The sequence below is a fragment of the Pseudochaenichthys georgianus genome, chromosome 10 (assembly GCF_902827115.2).
Source record: "Pseudochaenichthys georgianus chromosome 10, fPseGeo1.2, whole genome shotgun sequence".
Classification (NCBI taxonomy): domain Eukaryota; kingdom Metazoa; phylum Chordata; class Actinopteri; order Perciformes; family Channichthyidae; genus Pseudochaenichthys; species Pseudochaenichthys georgianus.
This window is the reverse complement of record NC_047512.1, coordinates 30,016,333-30,037,381: the sequence shown is the minus strand read 5'-3', so window position 1 is coordinate 30,037,381 and position 21,049 is coordinate 30,016,333. Positions and strand designations below refer to the sequence as shown.

General features: G+C 41.7%; 1 protein-coding gene across 2 annotated transcripts; it reads left to right on the top strand.

Annotated features, from left to right (window-relative positions):
- Nucleotides 1–8,906: 8,906 nt before the first annotated feature.
- LOC117454448 (cysteine-rich and transmembrane domain-containing protein 1) lies at nt 8,907–18,127 on the top strand. Of its 2 annotated transcripts, none has more exons than XM_034093685.2 (3): nt 8,907–9,090; nt 14,304–14,632; nt 17,670–18,127. In XM_034093685.2, exons 2-3 carry the CDS (start codon nt 14,323–14,325, stop codon nt 17,774–17,776), a joined length of 417 nt encoding a protein of 138 aa, XP_033949576.1. In that variant the 5' UTR covers nt 8,907–9,090; nt 14,304–14,322; the 3' UTR covers nt 17,777–18,127. The 2 variants fall into 2 exon arrangements, with proteins under 2 accessions (XP_033949576.1, XP_033949575.1); XM_034093684.2 differs by having other exon boundaries at nt 8,913–9,090; nt 14,316–14,632; nt 17,670–18,126.
- The last annotated feature ends 2,922 nt before the right edge of the window (nt 18,128–21,049 follow it).

Here is a 21,049-nt window from a genome sequence, read left to right as displayed (position 1 = left end):
GCCTAGATGTCAAATTATTATATTTTGTGATTTAGTAGTTATGTTTACATACTCCACCTACCTATGATTCCTTGAATATTTATTGAGTTTTAGCTACTATATACAACTCTGAGTACTGCAGCCATATGTTGAGTGTCATTAATTTTCCAAACTAGACCAAATGCACAATAAACAAAAAGAAATAAATGTACTGATAACATTCATGCCATTTTCTGGATCAAACACATTATTCTTAATTATTTTGGCAACAATAATCATGTAGTGAACATCTGATATTCAACAATCCACATTCTAAATGGCTGTAGATGCGCTGAGGTGAGCCAAGAGCACACTTTTCATATGTAGTTCCTTGACAGATGTTTCAGTCACCCTGGAAACAAATGTAAAACTTATATAGTCATGATACCTTTGTACAGTATTAGAATCAAAGTGCACCAATAGCATACAGTGCTGAGAGGCTGAAGGCTATCTACAGACCCCTGAACTGTTATGTATTCATCCTCTTGACCAGGATCAGGGCTCGGTGCGTCTGTTTGTTTTCAGACGCTGATTTGTAGATTAGGCCATCTGACTGTAGGAGATGGCCTTTAGGAATGAGGTCAGCTGCAGCTCCAAAGGCCAGGCATATTGAAACCACTCTGCAATGTGAGGAGGGACACACACACACACACACACACACACACACACACCTGCTGGTTTTCAACAAGGCAGTTATCTCTGATATTTAATCTTGAATTAGTACGTGTTAACTTGAGTAAAATAAATGGCATCAATATTTGTTTCAACACTGGTGACCCCAAAACTTGGAAAGTTATTGCTGATGTCAAGGTAAATACAAATAAGCAGGTCTCTATGCGTCATATGTAGGTCAGTCTGTGCAGCTGGTCGGATCCCACGGCCTTGCACTCGTCTGGCAACAACCTTGCATTCCATCAACGTTAACTACCGACTTTAGGGCGGGAAGCTCAGAATTACATGATTTCACTAATTATCTCGGAGCAGGGTCAAACATGTGCTCAGTATTTGACTAACCACATTTCATCAAATAAGATCTCGCAATGTAAACTGGCTGTCTTCCAAATGTTACTGTGCCCTAAATCAAATTCTGGACCCAGACAGACCAGTTGACCTTTTGCACCAAGTCAGGGTTATATGTTATCACTTGGCTGCCTTTCTAAAATGTGCATATTTCCTTTCGGGCATAGGGGGTTATTTTATATTGGAAATGATAATCCAGTGTTTTGGTTGGCACTAAGAGAGAAGAGGGTATGAGTCTTTTGTTCCACATGCACACAAACCAGTACAACTATATGTTATTATGCCATGTGGCCTACTATCCTGCGATGGGCACCAATGTGCATTTGGTTTGTCAGTTTTGGGAGCACAGCCAAATGTTGGTGGCTTTATCATGCTTGCAGCTACATCACATACATACCTGTTATAAGTAGCATCTGAAGACCAGGGTGGAGCTTAGTTTAGTTTTCTGGTCAAACGGTTAGATAGAACGACTGCCGTGATGTTTTGACCCTGTATGGACTATTTCACTCTGGCAGAAAGTGTGTTAGTGGGACAGTGATTCAATTCTTTAAGCATCAGATTTGGGTTTGTTACCTCCACCCTTAAGCAGCCCTAACTATTCCTTGAAGTGAGCCTTTGTTTTAGCGGAACCTTTGGATACTACTTTGATTTAGTGCTTAGGGTAATTCCAGCTCTGTGTGTTAAGCAGCTGATGCCTGGGGTCCACTTTGTTACAGCCCTGCAGAGTTATGTACATCATAACAAGAAACTGAGAAACAAGCATGGAGGTCAGTAATCAGTCATGTATGGGTGTGTGGAAATGTGCAGCACAACCAAAACAGCAGATGTGTCCAAAAAAAGAGCTCTGGGGAAGGCAGTGACCTTTAAAGGCCCTGACACACCTATCCGATTTTGGGAGTCAGAGGCCGTCAGAGGCAGTCGGGCATTCGCGGCGCCCAACTCAGGTTGGAACGATATCATGGTGAAAACATGGCCACTTAAATATGAAGTAAACCTCATGCCAACTATGATCTCATGGCATGCAGTAGCTGGCCCCCAGGTTATTTGTTAATAATTACAAACTGATAACTGGGATTACATCAAGAAACCTTTTCCACTGCTGTAATCTGTTGCTCAATGGGAGAAACTCACTGGCATGTTTATCACTGGACATGTGACAGTGACACATAAACCTGTCAGTAAGTCAGTGCACAAGGTATCCATCACCGAGCAAGGGCAAAAGAGTGTGTACAAATGTGAGTGACAAGACTTATTCTGCTGTTTAGAAATGCGATCAACTCTACATGACAACATAATGTCATATATTTCAGTAGTAAATAAAGTCATAATAAAAAACAATTATGTAATTGCATCACACATCGCATTTAATCCAAATTGTGACAAAAAGGGTGTAAATGTGTCACAATGTCTTTATTTTTTCTGATTTCAAATGCTTCATCCTGGCTTGTAGAGAACATGTTTAATGTTTGTTTGCCATTCATTCAGTTGTTTTTCCTTCACATCAACCTTGTAGCAATGTAAACAACCCTCCTCCACTTTCCCTCTGAGTTTCAATGAGCTCTGGTGATCTTGCTCCATTGCCCTTTCCCAAACTATGTACCCTCTCCCCCTCCTCCCCCTTGCCCCGAAAGAGGGTTGGGTAGAGTCCGGCTCTATTTCTGTCAGCTGCTTCTGCTGGAGCCCTTGGTAAAGGCTCGGGCTGTATCGTCGGGGCAACCATGAAAACAGACACTCGGGGACACACGCCAAATCTATAACATGACAGAACAGGGACCTAGGTTTGGAACACACATACAAACCAACATCTACTTAAACATTTATATTAAAGGCCCACAGTTGCTTTTTTTGACTAAATTGTATTTATTTCCTAAAGTTGTTTCACTTTATTAACTGCTTGTGTCTCAGATTAATTTTCACTTTGTTGGATTACACTGGGTTCATTGACAAGTAGGCTATATTTCATCACTGGTTTAATCTGTTTAATTCCTCTATTAAAGGTGGGGTAGGTAAGTTTGAGAAACCGGCTCGAGATACACTTTTTGTTATATTCCATGGAATGCTCTTAACATCCCGATAGCAATGAATATCTGAAGTGCTTTGACAAAAAATCCATGAAAAAATGTCTTCTGTGGAAGCTGTAGTACTGTAAAAAGCACGACCAATCATTTTAGCCAGCCCGGCTAAAATAACTGGATGGCCTACCTGCCTGTCAGCCTTCCATCTGTGCGACAAACTTATCTCGTGCCCTCATTGGTCATGTGCACGTTCGTGTGTGTTGGAGGAGGGGCTCTGTAAGGAAGTTGCAGATTTTTTCCGGCTGTGTATTTCCAAATTGTAGCGCACTCGAGCTGGTTTCTCCACAATTACCTACCCCACCTTTAAGATTTGCACTAAGGGACTATTTACATTTTTCAAAGTGAAGATAAAGACAACAAACTATTTTCCTCATAGCTTACAGCTAAGTCTACAGGGAAAGCAAACCTTGCTTTCTATACATCATTTCTATTGACAAGCATTTGCCATGCATACTGTATGGCTCACACAAAGCTCATGATTCCTCTGCTATTTATCAAAGAATCACATGTGGATGGAATAAGTATTCAGATCTTTAATTAAGTAAAAGAAAAAAAGAAGAACAAGTCTAAAAATACTAGATGGTGTGTAAAAGTCCTTTATTCCAACTGTTACTTAAGTTAAAGTACAGAAATATTTTCTTTACAAGTATCAATGGTAAAGGTATTTATTCTCCTTTCACAATGTTATTATTATACTTTCAGGGGTTGTAGTTTGTCAACAATGAGCTACTTTTAAATACTTAACAAAGGCTACCACTGGGTAGTTTAGTTGGGTAGTACTGCAACATATTTAATCATTTACCTTTTTTACTTAAAATTAACCAATAACTTAAATTGTCAAATGAATGTAGTGAAGTAAAAAGTACAATATTTGCCTCTGAGTCGTAGTTAAGTATAAATGACCTATCATGGAAATACCAATATGTACAAGTTTGTCAAAATGTTACTTAAGAACAGTACTTGAGTAAATGTACTTAATTAATTTCCACAAGTATGCCTTCCAAACAATCTCAGTCTTTGGACAGCTGCTGCCAGACTATTGCTTAACATGTCTCTTTCCACCAACATCTTTTCCATGCATGACTTTGTACTGGCTGTAAATATAGCTTAGCCTGCATATGTCAAAGGTCAGGTCCTTGTATTCTCTGGGAGCATCACTAATCTCCAACTCTGTCTGTGGTTATAGGCCACCATGTTGTACACACTTCATTGTGCAAGCTCCTATCACATGTTGCTACACTGTGGTATCACGTTGCGGACAGGGAGCGTTTACTTTTAGGTCTCACTGTCAGTGGCAGCTGTCAGGCTGGCTGGTTGCCGGCATGCTTTTATTTTCATACAGTACTCATGTAGTGTCATGTCTGATGGAGGAACTGAGATGATGTTTCACAACCCTAACCCCCCTCATAGGGGAATGCATGGGTGTGTTTATCAGCAGCCATGGTTAAAGTTACTTTACAGATTATTAATATATATATATTAACAGAAAACAAACAATACTTCGCTATAGATTAACTACCAAACGGTAAATGTGCATACCTTACACTGGTTTTATACATCTTGCAACATTCTCTTGCACCATTTTATTATTTCTATTCTGTTATTTATTGCTCTATTTTGTATTGGTTTAACAGTTTTATGTCCTGTATATATTCATGTTGCATTGTTGGAGGAACATGGGACTTAAGTTTTCCATTGCCATTGTAGCTACTATGCATATGACAATAAAGCCTTGAATACATTTTTTACACTGACAATAAATACATATGTGTGTATTTGCAAGTGTCCTTCATTCTTTGCTGTGAGCTTTCTTGTTGCTGCCCACCTAAAGTCCCTAAAGGCCCTGACACACCTACCCGATTTTGGGAGTCAGAGGCCGTCAGAGGCAGTCGGGCATTCGCGGTGCCCTATTCAGGTTGGTGTGGACAGTTATTGCCACTCGTCGACTGAAGTCTTTATGGTGTGTTCGTAGGCGGGCAGCGTAGGCGGGCGGCGTAGGCGGGCGGCGTAGGCAGGCGGCGTAGCCGACGCAGGCGATGTAGCGGACGTAAAAGTCGGGACGCCTTCGGTAAGCGTTCTTTGGTCTCAGGTTGGTGTGTAGCGGCCTTTAAGCCCCAGACACACCAAGCCGATTTTGGCCGTAGATGGATGTCAGGCCGACGATGAGCGTCCTTCTGCCCTCAGATTGGTGTGTCCCGCACCGTCTCAGATTGGTGTGTCCCGCACCGTCGTGTCTTTTCGGCCGTGCCGACACCTTTTTGGCCGAAAACTTACCGATTCGACATGTCGAATCGGGAGGCTGTCGGCTAAAGGCCGTTGGCCAAAGAAATCCCTCTGATTGGCTGTTCAGCCACCGAATCAGTGCACGAGAAGCGAAACGGAAGTGAGGGACCCAAACAAACTATTAAGAAGGCAAATCTGAGATTTCATTTAACTCCAGCTCTCGACACAGGTTCGGGAAAGCCCCATGAGCTTCTCGTTGTAGAGTGCAAATGGAACGCACACGCTATTTGTTGTTTGTTTATATCACGCAGTCTGTTCTTCTTCTCTCGGTGTATCACGCAGTCTGTCTTCCGGTTGCCTCTTTTGAATGACGAATACACACTACCGCCGCCTGCTGGTAAGGAGAGTTATTGCCACTCACGCATGCGCAGTTCGTACGTGCAACTTGGCCGTTGGATGAAGTCTTTGCGGTGTGTTCCAGTGCGAAACATGGCCAAGACGCAGGAGACGTGAGGCGATGTGAGGCGACGTTCCATCGGGACGTGTTCTTTGGTGTTCTTTGGTGTTCTTTGGTGTCAGTTTGGTGTGTAAGGACCAGTGGCGTAACAAGGTTGTGATTGGCCCCGGTGCAAATATTGTTTTGGGCCCCCTCCGCCCGATACATAAGAGCACACTGATGCGCTCACACACGCACAGACATACACAACCACTCAGAAGCGCCACATGTATAGGCTATCAACAACAGCCTGCCCTGGCCTCAGACCACCACAGCCTGACAACGGCACAGCGAACTAAGAAGAGGATTAAACCTGTTTCCTTGATGTGTGTCTCTGGGGAATGGGCCGGTAGGCCTACATAGACCGGTTGCTATAATATAGCTTTTAATCTTGGGGTCGGGGGTCTCAATAGCGCCATAGAGTCCCCTATCGGTTGAGGCCCTTGGGGGAACTGTTGGACCACCGCCGGGCACAGCCAAATCCAGCCTCTCCTCCTGGCTGGCTGGAGAAGAAGGTTGCTCAGCCACGGCCATGGATACAGCTTCACTTGTGGAGCTAGATGGCAATGATGGTGGTGACCTATCGTAATACATAGTAATACCTATACCAATACACGTAAGGTGTGCCCGTTCTCTCTCTCTCTCTCTCTCGCTCGCGCCACACATACACCGGTCCTCCCGATGGCCAGTCGGTGCCTGCCGGTAAGCGTGGAAGTGTGGTCTGTCGCAAGCGGGCGGCAGGAGCGGGGCTGTCAGCATCAGCTTGTAGATGGTATTTTAAATTCGATGCGCTCTGAAACTACGGGGCAGCCGAGGACAAAAAATACACATGCGTTAATCGCGTTAAAATAATTAGTGGCGTTATTAACATGTTAACTTGACAGCCCTAATATATATATATGTTTTTTTTTGGATGGGCCCCTTGCCGGCTCTGGGCCCTGTCGATAGTTACGCCACTGGTAAGGACCTTTAAAAATGCAGAGACACACATGTCCAGAGAGACCCCAGAGCCTCATAAAAGAAACAGAGCAAACTAATTCATATTGACTCCCTACGCTAATTATAATTACACATACATGCTATTTGGACCCTGTGACCTAGATAATGGTCAAACACTTCATTAGTTTAAAAGCATCACATCCCCATGTTGCCAGCTTTCCTTTAAATTAAAGTGTTACGCCATGTTGTTGTGCCATTGTTATTTTAATACATTCCAGTGCTGCATTGTATTGGATAGCCTTCATCTGAGTGGCATGCTTATAATTATTTTTCCTACAAAAAAACTAAATAGATATTGGCATATATTAGCCTACATTAAAGGTAGGGTAGGTAAGAATGGAGAAACCTAGAGTGCGCTAGAATTTGAAAGTACGAAGCCGAAAAAAATCTGCCCCTTCCTTCAGACTTCCTTACAGAGCCCCTCCTCCAACACACAGGAACGTGCACATGACCAATGAGGGCACGAGATAAGTTTGTGCACAGATGGAAGGCTGACAGGCAGGTAGGCCATCCAGTTATTTTAGCCGGGCTTCGTGCTTTTTACAGCTTCCACAGATGACATTTTTTAATGTATTTATTGTCAAAGCATTTACTGCATTTACATAGCATTTACATTGCTATCGGGATGTTAAGAGCATTCCATGAAATATAACAAAAAGTGTTTCTGAAGTGAATTAGGGGAGAGTGGGGTAAGTTGAGCCATTTTGTAGTTATGCTGTCCACTAAGCAAGGAGAAAGGACACATAGTAAAATGAAAGCACACACCTATAATTCAGGATGTCTCCTATCAATGGCAATGATAAGAATTCATATTTGATCAAGGGCAGTGAAATATTACTTCTAAAAAAAAAGTGGTCTTGTGGCTCAACTTGCCCCGGGTTAGGGGTAAGTTGATCCAGGTCAGGGGGTAAATTGAACCACTGTTCAAACCTGGGCATACCTACAACACATCTTAAAGGTAACTTTAAACAATAAATAACAAACCAAATACAAGTTTAGTTTTTCAAATATTTGTAATATAAATTTCGATTGAATTGATTGATTGATACAATTTCATACATCTTACCAATTAACCACATTGTAAATTCAACTTTAAATGTAGCCTACAATGAGCTCTTATTATCAACTTGGCCTACTTTCATTCATTTCTCCATTGAAAAACTGGCTCAACTTACCCCTAGGCCCATGGTTCACTTTACCCCATAGCCACCATTTTAGAAAAAATAGCCTAGCATTAAAATTCAGTCGACTTTAGCTTAATGATTCACATGGTTTAATACGCTGCCAACATATACAATATATGTGTTTAAACCTGGATATATATTTTTTGTCATGACTTCTGGAAAATGTACCTTGACAAGCAAAAAACGTTTTTTTGTAAAAATGTTTACTTACCAGACCACAATGAGCATCTCTCTTTCACTGGCAATGAGAAATGGGAGGACCTTGCATCATTTCTGGTCACGTGATTACAACTATAAGGCGTTGCCTGGTTACAGGGGGTGGTTCAACTTACCCACTGGCTCAATTTACCCCCTTCTCCCCTACCCTACCTTTAACAACACCCCATTTTAACAACATAATGCAACAGCAACTTCAGAGAATAGACTGAGACTAGTCTGACATCTGCTGGGGAAAAATAGTACTGCTGCATCTTAGAGAAACAGGTGCATGTGATGAATAAAACACTATAAGGTGGTTGGATAAAAAAACTCCACAACACTTGTTAATATTTATATTGTATTATAATATATTTATGTAGCATGAAGGTGGCATGTAGATTCCAATTCTCCATAAGCTCATTCAAATCAGAAATCAAATTCCAAGGACGTAAGCCTGTTGATAACTAATGAATGATTAACGTTTATAAGTCACCCTTCTTGACTAACCTTCGTTATTTCGTCATTGTCTGGGTGATGGAGGCCTGATTTAATCTTTTATCAAGTCACACGATCAGGAGTCATCGCTTTCTCTTCTGATTGGTCAATACGAGCAGCGACTGTGCTGCTGTGTGACAAACAGCGACCCTGACCAATCCCCTCCTTTAATTGCCCACGATCACTCCTCCGTGCCGTACCCTTCAAATGACGTCACGTCCAGCAAACGCGATACGCATTGAGTTTGGAGACAAGAGAAGAGCGGGTTGCTCATTGCGGTAAAAAAAAAATTGTAGTAGTAAACTCTGGTGACAGAAGAAGGGTTATTTCTACAAAGAGACTGCTGCTTTTTACACCAAACAGGGATACTATTCATTCAAAGGTAGGTGGTGCACACTTCTCCTTTACGTTATTTCGGTTGGTTTATGAGTCTAGTCATCATCAACTTAGGGGGCTGTGTAAAGTGGGTTGTGGCCTGCAGGTTCCACTTCTATTCGGCCTTTGTTAGCATTCTATAATGTTTCTTAGACATTATAATGATATCCCAGTTTAATTTCGGGGTGAAATATACAAAAACGACTATAATATTGATGTAAATAGGCACCATATTTAAAAAAACAAACAACGGCTACCATGGTAATATTAAGCTAATTACAAACTAGCGTAATAGCGAATCTCAAAATGGTGTAAATAGGCACCATATTTAAAAAAACAAACAACGGCTACCATGGTAATATTAAGCTAATTACAAACTAGCGTAATAGCGAATCTCAAAATGGTGTAAGACAGTAGCATGTCTATTTAGCATGCAACACATCTTTGGTTACCAAATGATATATTTTTCAGGTTTGTTGTGACTTGGCTCAGGCCATATGTTTGCCTGCGTTGTTGTTTGTGTGAGATATTTGTGGTTGTGGTCCTAATTGGGTCCAGTGGGACTGTCTTCATGCTCACATTCAGCCTCTTGGTCTTGTGATGTCTGGATGTGGAGAAAGTAAACACAGGCTGCCAGGCTCCAGGGCTGTAGCATGGCCTGTGTGAGCAGTCTCAATTAAATAAAGCTATTTTTGTAGAGAACTAGGCCAAAATAGACTTTCTAAACCATATTTCTAGGAATAACATTCATTTAATGTGTAAACTAAGCCCTTGTACTGGATATATTACTGTAAGATGCCATTTTACCGTAGAGATTCCACTTGTGTGTGTGAAATTCCAAACCGTTTTTGCTATGTTTAACATAAAGGAAATACAACTGCATTTTATATGCAACCCCGTGTTGTATATGGAGAATAATTGATGGTTGACAGGGTCATTTTCATGTTACAACACATTTCCTGTTCAAACTTTTACATGAAAAAAGGGAACTAGTTAATACATGCAAGATCTCCCAGGATCCTCTTTTGATTATTTATATGTACTGTAGCTAATATCAGTTTCCCTAAAGAAACCTGTCAAGGCTGGTTTAAGGGGGTTTTGGACCCTCTAGCCGATCAGGTTGGCTGGTTAAGATGGAAATAGCTGTTCCCAGTAGTCCTAAACAGGAATTAGATGTTAATTTGATCAGACAACTTGTTTTGTATTCATTTGATTAAGATGAATTAACTCTAGTTTGCACGTAAATAATTTTAAACTGTAAATTGTTCAATCCTGCCACACACAGATGTTAGTGAGCCGACTACGACTATTTACTCATTTATCAATAAAAACAATGCCATTGTCTGAGGGATTTAATGGATTCAGAGACGTCTCAGGTGCACTGTCTGTGTGTGTCTCTCTGAACGTGATATAATCATCATGATACTGCTGAGGAAGCATACCCTGAGCTCACTCACCTATTTTAAAGTCAAACAGGGTAAAACAAATCAGTAACATGCAAAGGAACACACACTTAACACAATGTGCAAATCTTTCTAGGAGCGACTTCTCCTGTCACTTCTCATGTAGACTTTAATCTGATGCCTAAGAGTGAAGCAGTTTTATACAGGTACAATGGAGTACTACAAGGTGAACTTTGACACTGCCAACATCCTTATTGGTGTCAGATTACAGGCACCAAGGCCCTTTCTCAGTAATGCAACACTCTCGAGTCACACACAATCCACAAGGTGGATCAAAGATTACCAGAGACACAGAGATCTGATAATTGTGTTATTTTACTGCCTCCTCACTGCCTTAAGGTACAACAAAAACAAACCATCAGGGATCACTCTGTTCCTCTGGGAGCATGGTAACCATAGTAACAGTGGCCTTTCCATCTGTCAGCAGCTCTAAGAACATTCAGGTCACGAGTAGTCGTCTATCTTTGAAAAGCACTGCGAAGAGATTCTTATTGCCGAGGTTCCATCAGGATAATTGTGACGGAGTACAACAGTAACAGTTGTATTTCCTTTGTCTCCCCTTTGTTATATTTCATCTCACTCCACCTGTGCTAAAGAGCAATGTAACCTTTCATTAGGTACCCAAGAACCATCCTCAAACCTTATTATATTATACACCTTACTATTTTTCTACATTAGGTAATTAAAAATGAGACGAAACAATAGCTTTAATTTAAGCCTTATACATAGAATATTGTTTTTGACGATAAAGGCTTTTTAACAGTAATGTGTATGTAATGTTTTTTGACACAGGGTGGCTTTGTTGTAAGCAAAGAATTGAATGATGATGGAGAAGCTTAGCAGGAGGGATTTGCAGTGCTATTTAGATGTTTATAGTGTACACACAACATGACAAGCCAATCCTGGAAGGTTACCAGCGATGCAGTTTTCCATCTGGCCTTTTTTCTCTCCTTGTTGTGGCTGTTCTACATGAGCAAACCCAGCGGTGAAGGCTAGCATGAGGGTGGGGGCGGACCAGGATCTGCTTTATCGGAAGCCATTAATGGCAGGTTGGAAAATGCTAACCTCCTCTTGAGGTTTAGAGTGGAGCATTAACCTTTAATGCTGATGACAAACATGTATTGTAGTTTCCAAACAGCCGTGCGATTAAAACACTTCCTGGATATTAAGCAGCGCCATTGCAATATTTAATCTCCATTGTGATGTTCCTGTAACACGGAAATGACTAATGTTGATTATTTGTCACAGTACATATTTGTTTTTCTGAGTAAAGAGTGACGATCAAGGCGATTGGTCGCTACGGTATCTTTCCTTTTTCCCATTGTTCATTTGCCTCACCCTGCCTCACACAGTGAAGCTGACTCCTCCATTTGTAAAGTGTGTGTGTGTGACCAGTAAGAAAATGGTGCTACTCTGTAGTAGGGTGGACGCTGGTTGTAATTGACTATTGACTCCCTCAACTAGCAACAACACATCTGTTGTGCTTGAATTTCCTCCATGGCTGTGGACAGCATAGTTGTTTGTTTGTGTGAGACGGCACAGAAGGAGATATTTTTAAGGGAATTAGGGAAAAATCTGTGCAATGTACTTTCCTGTTCTGGCAAACAGTCGCATCAGTTGTGTGTTGTTCTCTGAAACCAGGAGTTCATTGTCTAATGTGACTCAGGAGGCTGACTACACACACACGCACGCACGCACGCACGTACGCACACACACACATTTCTCTGCGGTCCATACAAAACCACACATTATTCTGATAGTTTCATTTAATTAAGGCGCATTCTCATAAATTGAACAATAATTGCAAACTATGTTGATAGATTGGTGATTGAGCTTCACCGCAATAACCACAACATATGCATGCTTTTATTTTGTAGTGTGGGAATTCAGTATACAGGTATGCAGTATAATTAAACTATACATGAAAATATGTATTTCCAGCTTTGTTATACACTAATTATTTTTATCATTTTCCATATATATATATATTTTTTTTTATTTAAGCAATTGCTATTAGACAATTACTATTATGCCTATTTGTACAGGTTATGTACTGTACAGCGACTTGTTTTTCAGTATTTGTCCCCTGTTCCTTTTTTTTGTACCACCTCAATAACCACAGTGTGTTGTTTTTGCACTATATATATTATATATATATTATATATATATATATATTAGGGCTGTCAAAGGATTACAGTTTTTAATCAGATTAATCACAGTTTAAAAATTAATTAATCATGATTAATCACCATTCGAACTATGTCCAAAATATGCCATTTATTTATGTATATTGTTGTGGGAATGGAAAGATAAATGAAAGAAGGCGGATATATCCATTTAACATACAGTATCTATGTTTATTATAACATTTTTCTGCGTGTCAAAATGAGAGACAACCCACACACCTATCAATCATCAAACCGTGGGGTCTTAATTCATTACGTGTTGATTTCTATCAATGGGGGAGTACTTCAGGAAAGTCGACAGAGGAGGGGGGGGGGTCGGCTAGTGGAGTACTTCGTGACCACAGAGTGTGAACGTTGTGATCAGCTGTTTTAGCACAGTTCTCCAGTGAAGGGGGGGGGGGAAAGTCTCCCTCCGCAGCCGGTTGGCGTAGTTTTGGCACAAGTCCGTTGTACAGACCGACGTTAACAGCAGCCCTGTCTGTGCACACGGAGACCGACTCTGTCGTCCGGTGATCGAACCGCCTTCTGGAAAAGCTTCACAAGTACGTCGGTACGCAAATGCGCTTTGTGACACAAGTGACGGTACGCATTTCAGATTACGCACATAACCTGCGTACCAGTTATGTGCACCCCTGTACTACAGCAAAAGTATTCTCCGTCGGGACTTCCTGCAACAACACAACGCCGTTATCTTGATTCTGATTGGCCAGAAGACATTATCAAAGATGTTCTATTGAGAAGACGATCACTACGTGACAAAAGTTTTCAAAACCGTGGCTACTGAAATCAATCTTACTAACTGCTGTCTGTGCAATTTACTCCGCGAGTTGGCAGACTTTATTTTGCTTACTTTAACATCATTTTTCATGGTGGTGCTAAGCCATTTCTTGGTATGGGTGTAGCCTACCCCAGCCATACCCTGGCGCCAGTGGCGGCTGGTGGAAAATATTTTTGGTGGGGCTATTGATAGAGTGAGTAAAACAATTTTTTTTGGGACAAATGACCCCTTAAATTAGGACTTCTGGTGATGTAATGGCGCGTTTCCAGTGCAGCGTGGAGCTCGCTTTAATGCTGCGTTCAGACCGGACGCGATGCGAATATTCGCTTCGCTCTAAACGCTCCTATCGCATCGCTCCAGTCGCTCGAGTTTCACCGCAGCTGTCAGCTGTGTTTACTCGCATCATTCAAACAAGACGCGCTGGCTCGGGAGCTACAACAACATGAACATATTTTACCGTGATTAAATTGTAATACACGTTTCTAAATGATTCCGACGTACCAACATACTGATACCGGTTAGTAAAAACCATGAATTAATGCTTTGACAAGTCTGCAGACAGACGGCAGGCGAAAAACCGTGACGTCCGAACCGTGACGGTACGGGACGAATACGGATACCGTTACACCCCTAATATATATGCTTTAAAAAAAATGTAGATCCAAATTCTTATATATGTCTTTTTTTATTCTTAGTATTGTATTACTTGTATTCTTCCCATTTGTGAATACTGAGTACACACCTCCTTTTTACATTGTTTTCACCATCTCTCTTCTATTTGCTTGTCATTGAGGTGATCGTTCAGCTAAAGGATGAATTTTGAGCAGCCCCCTCCGTACCCAGGCAATGGCCCCTCTGCTCCAGGCTACCCGGTCCAGGGCCCGCCTCCACATGGCTACCCTAACCAGGGTTACCCTCCACAGGGATACCCAGTGAACATGGAGCAGCCCAATCCAGCTTACCCCAACTACCCTGCGGGACCAATGGGCCCTGGAGGCCCCGGAGGCCCTTATCAAGACCCCGGACAGCCTCCTTATGGGTACGCTGGACAACCGCAACCACAGTTTGGCTGGCAGGGGGGACCCCCTGGACCAATGTATGGGGAGGCTCCCAAAAACACAGGTGAGTGGTAACACACAAAGAAGATGAATGCATATGTATTAATAATATATATCAATAATGGTGTCAGAGCAGTGTGGGTGGAGTGCCACTGAGGAGAAGTGCTTTCCTGTAGTTCATGCAGGGCCGGCCCTCCCTACACACAGATCACGCAGACTGCGTGGGGCCTCATCTTGCGGAAAGGGCCTCATCTTATGCGCAAATAATGCGCTCCACAGTTTCCCCGCTGCGAGGCTCCGGTGCTAACAGTTCACCAGCGTGCTCCACTAGCACCCACGCACTTTTTTAGTATTGAGTACTGAAATTACGTGTACTGTCTTTTACCACAGTAGATTTGAGCCAAACCCTCTTCATTAAAGTGGACCTATCATGCTATATTTGAATAATATATTGTAGGGCCATACCTATATAAAACATGTCTGTGAAGTTTTTTTTTTTCAAAATACTAAACAGATCATGCATTTTAGCCATGCCTCATTTTGCTCTATTTGCTCTATTCCAGCCCGGTCTTCACAAGGGCTGATTCTGTGGCAAATGAGCTGCAGCTGACCACGCCCCCTGCAAAGGAGGGGGGCGAGGCACGAGCGTCATGTTACCATGCTGTTACCATGCTGTTACCATGCTGTTACCATGCTGTTACCATGACACGCAACCTCTCATTCCCCTGATAGGTGGAGAGTTGCCCATATAGGCGGAGCTCCTTGTTTCTGACGTCAGAGATATTTCAAATCTGTATCCGTCTGTATCAGATCCGTTGCAGCCCCGTTTTTAGAGATGTGGGTATGGAGGAAAAGAGAGAGGGTTGTGTTTTCTGACACTTGGTGGTGAGTTCCCTGACACACCAGGGACACATATTCATGTATAAAAGACGTACAAAAGTGCATTTTGCATGATGGGTCCCCTTTAAGTTAAGTGGTGGGAGTCTTTTACCGAGCAAGAGACTCGCATTGTAAAGAATCTATGGGGAAATTCCTGTGATAAAAATACTTTTATTCAAATATTGGAAATTGACCACAACATTTGACCATTTTGGAATTGTTCTAATTACAATCTCTCAAAACCATTACATGAAAAGGTTGGATAGTGTTTTTAGTTTTTTTTAAGGTGGGGTTGTGAGGTTTTGAAAGTCAGTATATTTACCGTCAGTAGATTGCAGTCTGCACTCCCCCAGATTGAGGAAACAGACAGGAGTACCAACACAAGCTAAACAATGTAGTGCTGTGGAGGGGGGGCAGCAGCAAAACATATTTCTAGTCACCCAGAAAATATATTTTTGAGTGTGCACTTTATTTTGATTATCTTACTTCACCTTGTCGTCTGAAAGCCATTTTAGAAAATAAACTAAAGCCGCTATGTATCCATCTGTGCTCTTATCAAAGACTCTTTTGACAAAACTTTCATTTTACCTCGATCGGTTTGTTTGCGCTATTTTGTGACTTCAGTGAATCGAAACTAACCCTTAAAAACACAAAAGTCACACAAGAAAAAAACTAAGCCATCAAGGCAGCGGTGCCCAGCAACTGAAATGACTGTTTTTGTCAAAGGAGTCTGGTGGCTGTCTGCCGGTCACTATTTTGTACAGCCCAATATGTCTTGAAATTGCAAATGCAGAAAAATATATGTGCGTCACTAAAATGTAAAACAATTATAAGCAGAACATGTTCAAAACTCAGAGGCTCCAAACCAACAAATGTTCGACTGTTCTGCTTAAAACAAAACGTAATTATTATGTATTTTATTATTTATTTATTCCACACATGGCAGTTATTTTAAAACCAAACATGTACACTGTTTGTGTAGCCCATGGTGGAAAGGAGCAGGGAGAAGAACATCATATGTTACCTGCCCCTACTTTAAAAAATAAAATAACAATACAAATGTAAAATCAAAAGCAATGTTCTGTCAATCACAGTTGCTTACAAATACTTACAGAAACATAAAACCAGAACACAATCAAAAGTCATCTTCATACTGTCTGAATTATCAAAATAATAGACCATTTATTTTCTGCCTTTTTGACTGATTAATACAAATTAATGTTTAATTGACTGGGACTGAAAAACCTGTCACTATGTAGAGTAAGAGCAACTAAGGATTTTAAAAGTGTGAAGGCTTAACATAAAAGGTGTGTGTAGGCATCAACGCCTCACAACTGAGCATCCAGAAACAAAAAGGCACACACGTCATGGTAAAATATTCCAAATGAATATGCACAGCGGGAGAACACGGTTAACACTGTTATCTATTAAACACGAGCAGCGAGGTGTTACTGCTCCAGATAAACCTCTTCTTTCTGATCAAAGGACTGCGCGCTGCTATCCAGATTCTGGCTTTGCGTTGCCTGGATTGACATTCATTATTAAATATTGGCCAATCATTAACCAGTCATATCATTATCCGGGTTCAGTGTGATAAGTGGTCAGCTAGCCTTACTTAATCTCTGGTAGTCGGTCGCCTTGGTAACCTATGTCATGAGTCAGTGCACCTGGCTGTTAAAGGCTGGATGAGTCTTACCCTCCACATGAATGTTAATCACACAAACCAGGAAGGGGGGGGGGGGGGGTGTTTCTGTCCCTGTTGGTTGACTATTTGTGTGTAGGTGGAGCAGATGGTAAACTTCACATAAGAGTAACACAGCCTCGTGACTTATTTAGCTGTATTGACTGAAGGAGATCTAAAACCAATGTGGATTAATGGGAAATGCGTCGTTGGCAGGGTAGAGGCGTGGAGTTCAGGAAGCTCTCATTTCATTAGTCTAATGATACCTCAAAGCACTGCTGAAGTTACTCAACCGTCACGGCGTCTGATCATGGCTGCTATGGCATTACCATGACGATGTGCCTCCTGTGATGAACGTAGTTAGTGGAGAATCATAGCCATGGTTACACTCGAGCTCACCGCTGAAGACTTGACGGTGAATTTGTCTCAGTGTTTCTCTACGATTGTAATCACTAATTGCTTTCTTTGAATTGTCTCTCCCTCCATCCCCTTTTTTATATTCCCACCCTGCTTCTCTCCCTATCTCTCTTTCTTTCTCCAGTGTACGTGGTGGAGGACAGGAGAAGAGACAACTCCGGCTCGGACTCGTGCCTGACGGCCTGCTGGACAGCTCTGTGTTGCTGCTGTCTCTTCGACATGCTGACATAACTACTCTCCAATTCCTGTTCACCCCCTCGCCCCCCATTTCTGTGCCTCGAACCCCATCACCCTTCCCCAATCCCCCCCCTCTTTATCTGCCTTATACCTCGCACTCTCTCAAAACCAACCCTCCGTTTCCTCGACAAGTCTTTTATCCTCGTCTATAAATAAAAGCCTCGATTTCAATATGGAAGTCTCTGTCCGGAGCCGCTTACTCGGTGTGAATCCCTCAGCACTGAATAACTCACTGACCCTGTGCAGGGGCTAACCTGAGAGGCAGGCTCTTCACTGTAATCTAACACACACACACACACACACACACACACACACACACACACACACACACACACACACACACACACACACACACACACACACACACACACACACACACACACACACACACACACACACACACACACACACACACACACACACACACACACACACACACACACACACACACACACACACACACACAAGCTGTGTCTCAATTTGAATACTTATTTGAATACACTGCATGTCATACACTGTGAACAATAGACTGGGTAATGTTCTCCTAAAACGCACAGGGCTGCTGTGGCCTCACGGAAAGTTGAAGATAGCCACTGGTTAGCTAGTTAGCTAGCTAGCCGACATAAACGTAAGTGGTGGCAATCACTACAAACTGCTCAATTAGCCCAATAAAATGAATGGTGGCTTCTTTTAGACAATGGTATAGTGGTACGTTTATTTGTATAGTGCTGTGTTTACTGGAGCAATCCCAAATGGTCACTCCCTTCCATTACGGGGGCCAAGATGGCGGTCGATGAGGATAAGAAGTGTCCAGTGTTCCACACAACTTCTTGACTGTTATGATTACACCATCCTGGTATTCATAATGCACTGCATGTTTCGTACTTTGCAAAGGAACCCACTTACACACTAAAAACTGCGAGTGTAAGTACAGAAGTATGCATATTGAGACACAGCATTACAGTATACTTAAATCTCAGGCTAATCTAGTGTGAGGCTCTTTGGCACTTTATGATGATTACCTCTGTAAGATACTCCTGCCTGCCCTGTCAACCATCCCTTAACTCCCCTTCTGCTAGTTCCCAACGCCAAGGGCAACTCCTTACACTGCCCCCCCCTCCCCCACCCCCACCCAAAGGCCACCACCAACACCCCGGCTGTTAATGAGCCACAGGGCGCTCTTAAGAAGCTGATGCTTGAGATGTATCCCTTTCATTTGCACAGAAGCTGTTTTCGACGACGTATGTCTTCAGGTGGAATCATATGACGATAAATGGAATGCATTTTTTAAAAAGATGACAGTGATTTATGTTTGATTACTGTCGGCAGTCGATGGCCGCAATGTTTTTTTTTCTCATTGTGATCTTGATATGAAAAATGATTCCAATGTTATTTTTATTACATACCTTGGAGATAAAACTGGAAAATGAAAATAAAAAAAGAATAAAATGTGATTTCTTACAAGAAACCAAATGATCTGTCGGATGCCTTTTTGCTTTGGATGACTTGCATTAAAATAATTTGTTCCCATGAAATAGCTGGTTTTGTTGTTTTGTATATGTGATGGATTGCGATGTGTGTGGGGGAGGTTACATGAGAGCAGGGAGCATAGATCTGTATACTGTAGCCGACGGGGCCAGGCCGGATCCATTCGACTATTTATAACCCAGCTGCTGGTGCAGGATGTTGAGGGCACATGGTTGCCTGCCTGACACATTAGCAGTATGTTTCTCACATTAAAAAAATAGGAACTGTAGGGGCAGCTTCACACACAACTGAGCAGGGAATCTATAGGATGTGTCATGGCTTCCTGATACACAACCCAAAGGCAGTTGTGGAAAAAAAGTAGTTTAGAATTTACTTAAGAAAACATTTAACGCTACTTTTTACATGTAGGCTATCTGACGGGAGGGGTCATTCTGAATAATGCATACTTTAAGACATTTTCTTTGCTGATACAAAGCTAGAATATAAAAACTGTGAGTGAACCAACACTCAAAATCAAATTATGAGCTGTAAAACAACAAAAGGTCGTAGGCTACACTCACAGCCATAATATTGCCGTTTTTGATAATTCTATGCCTACAAGCAAATCCTTCCACAAATATTGAAGCCATTTGAAATGTAAGCAATGCTGTAGACTTGTTTTTTGGTGCCTTCCCCAGACCTGTGCATGTTCCATGGAGGACATTTTGACTCGCCACAGTAGGAAAAGCACAGGTGTAAATAATGACTGATTATGGCCGAGTTTGATTTCAGCTTCCTGGTATCGCGCATGCTGGCTCCCTATCACTGGGGCACTTGAATAGGAGCTGTCGTTAGTGTTATTCGTAACACCTGGGCTTTCCTTACTGTGACAAGCCATGTCTCCTGTGAGTGTCTCTGAGCTCGTTATGCATTGTCAGCTGTGAGACCTTTTTATACACAGGTGTGTGCCTTCCAAAATCACGTCCTATCAGTATTATTTACCACAGGTGTACTCCAATCAACCGTCTCAAAGATTAGCGAAGAGAGAAACGGGAGGCTATAATTCAAGTGCCATTGCAAAAAGGTCTGTCATTTTATGTTAATTTGGTATTTTCTTTTAATTACCCAAGCTCAAAAATTATCTAAATATTCTGTTTGTCATTTGGGGTAGTTGAGTGTAGATTGATTATTTTATTTAATATTTAGCGTAGTAGTATAACATTACAAAATGTAAAAAAGGGGGATATACATACATTCTAAAGGCGCTGTAGTCATGTATTCAATTTTCGTGATAATATATTGATTATTACAGACAATTTAACCTGTTTTTAACACAGTCGAGGGAGAATGAGGCATTTAAAATTCAATAGAGTGGAGGAAAATTATCCCAGGGAAAAACATTAATCCGTAAGCACTTAACAGGCGTAATTGAAATGGCTTCATAAATGGCACATCCTAATCGAAGAACAGTCAGTGTAAAGAAGAATATCGGCCCCTAACATGTGTGTTTGGAAATGTAAGCAGTATGTCTGAAGAAAGGAAAGCGGTAGTTGAGCGTGGGCAGGCCTTTCATCTACTAATGAGTGTATTTATTATTTATTTGAAACAAGAATATATGGAGCAAACACATACCTGTTGAGTGATGTTGAGGCACAATCTGCTTGTTTTCATTAAAGGAGCTTTCCCATTACACCAGTGCACCTATGTTAATGTGAGCTGTTGGAAGTCTGGTGGAATTACGGCTGTGGAAAAGAACATCAATCATCTTCAAACACAAAACAAAAAACGAGATGAAAGTGA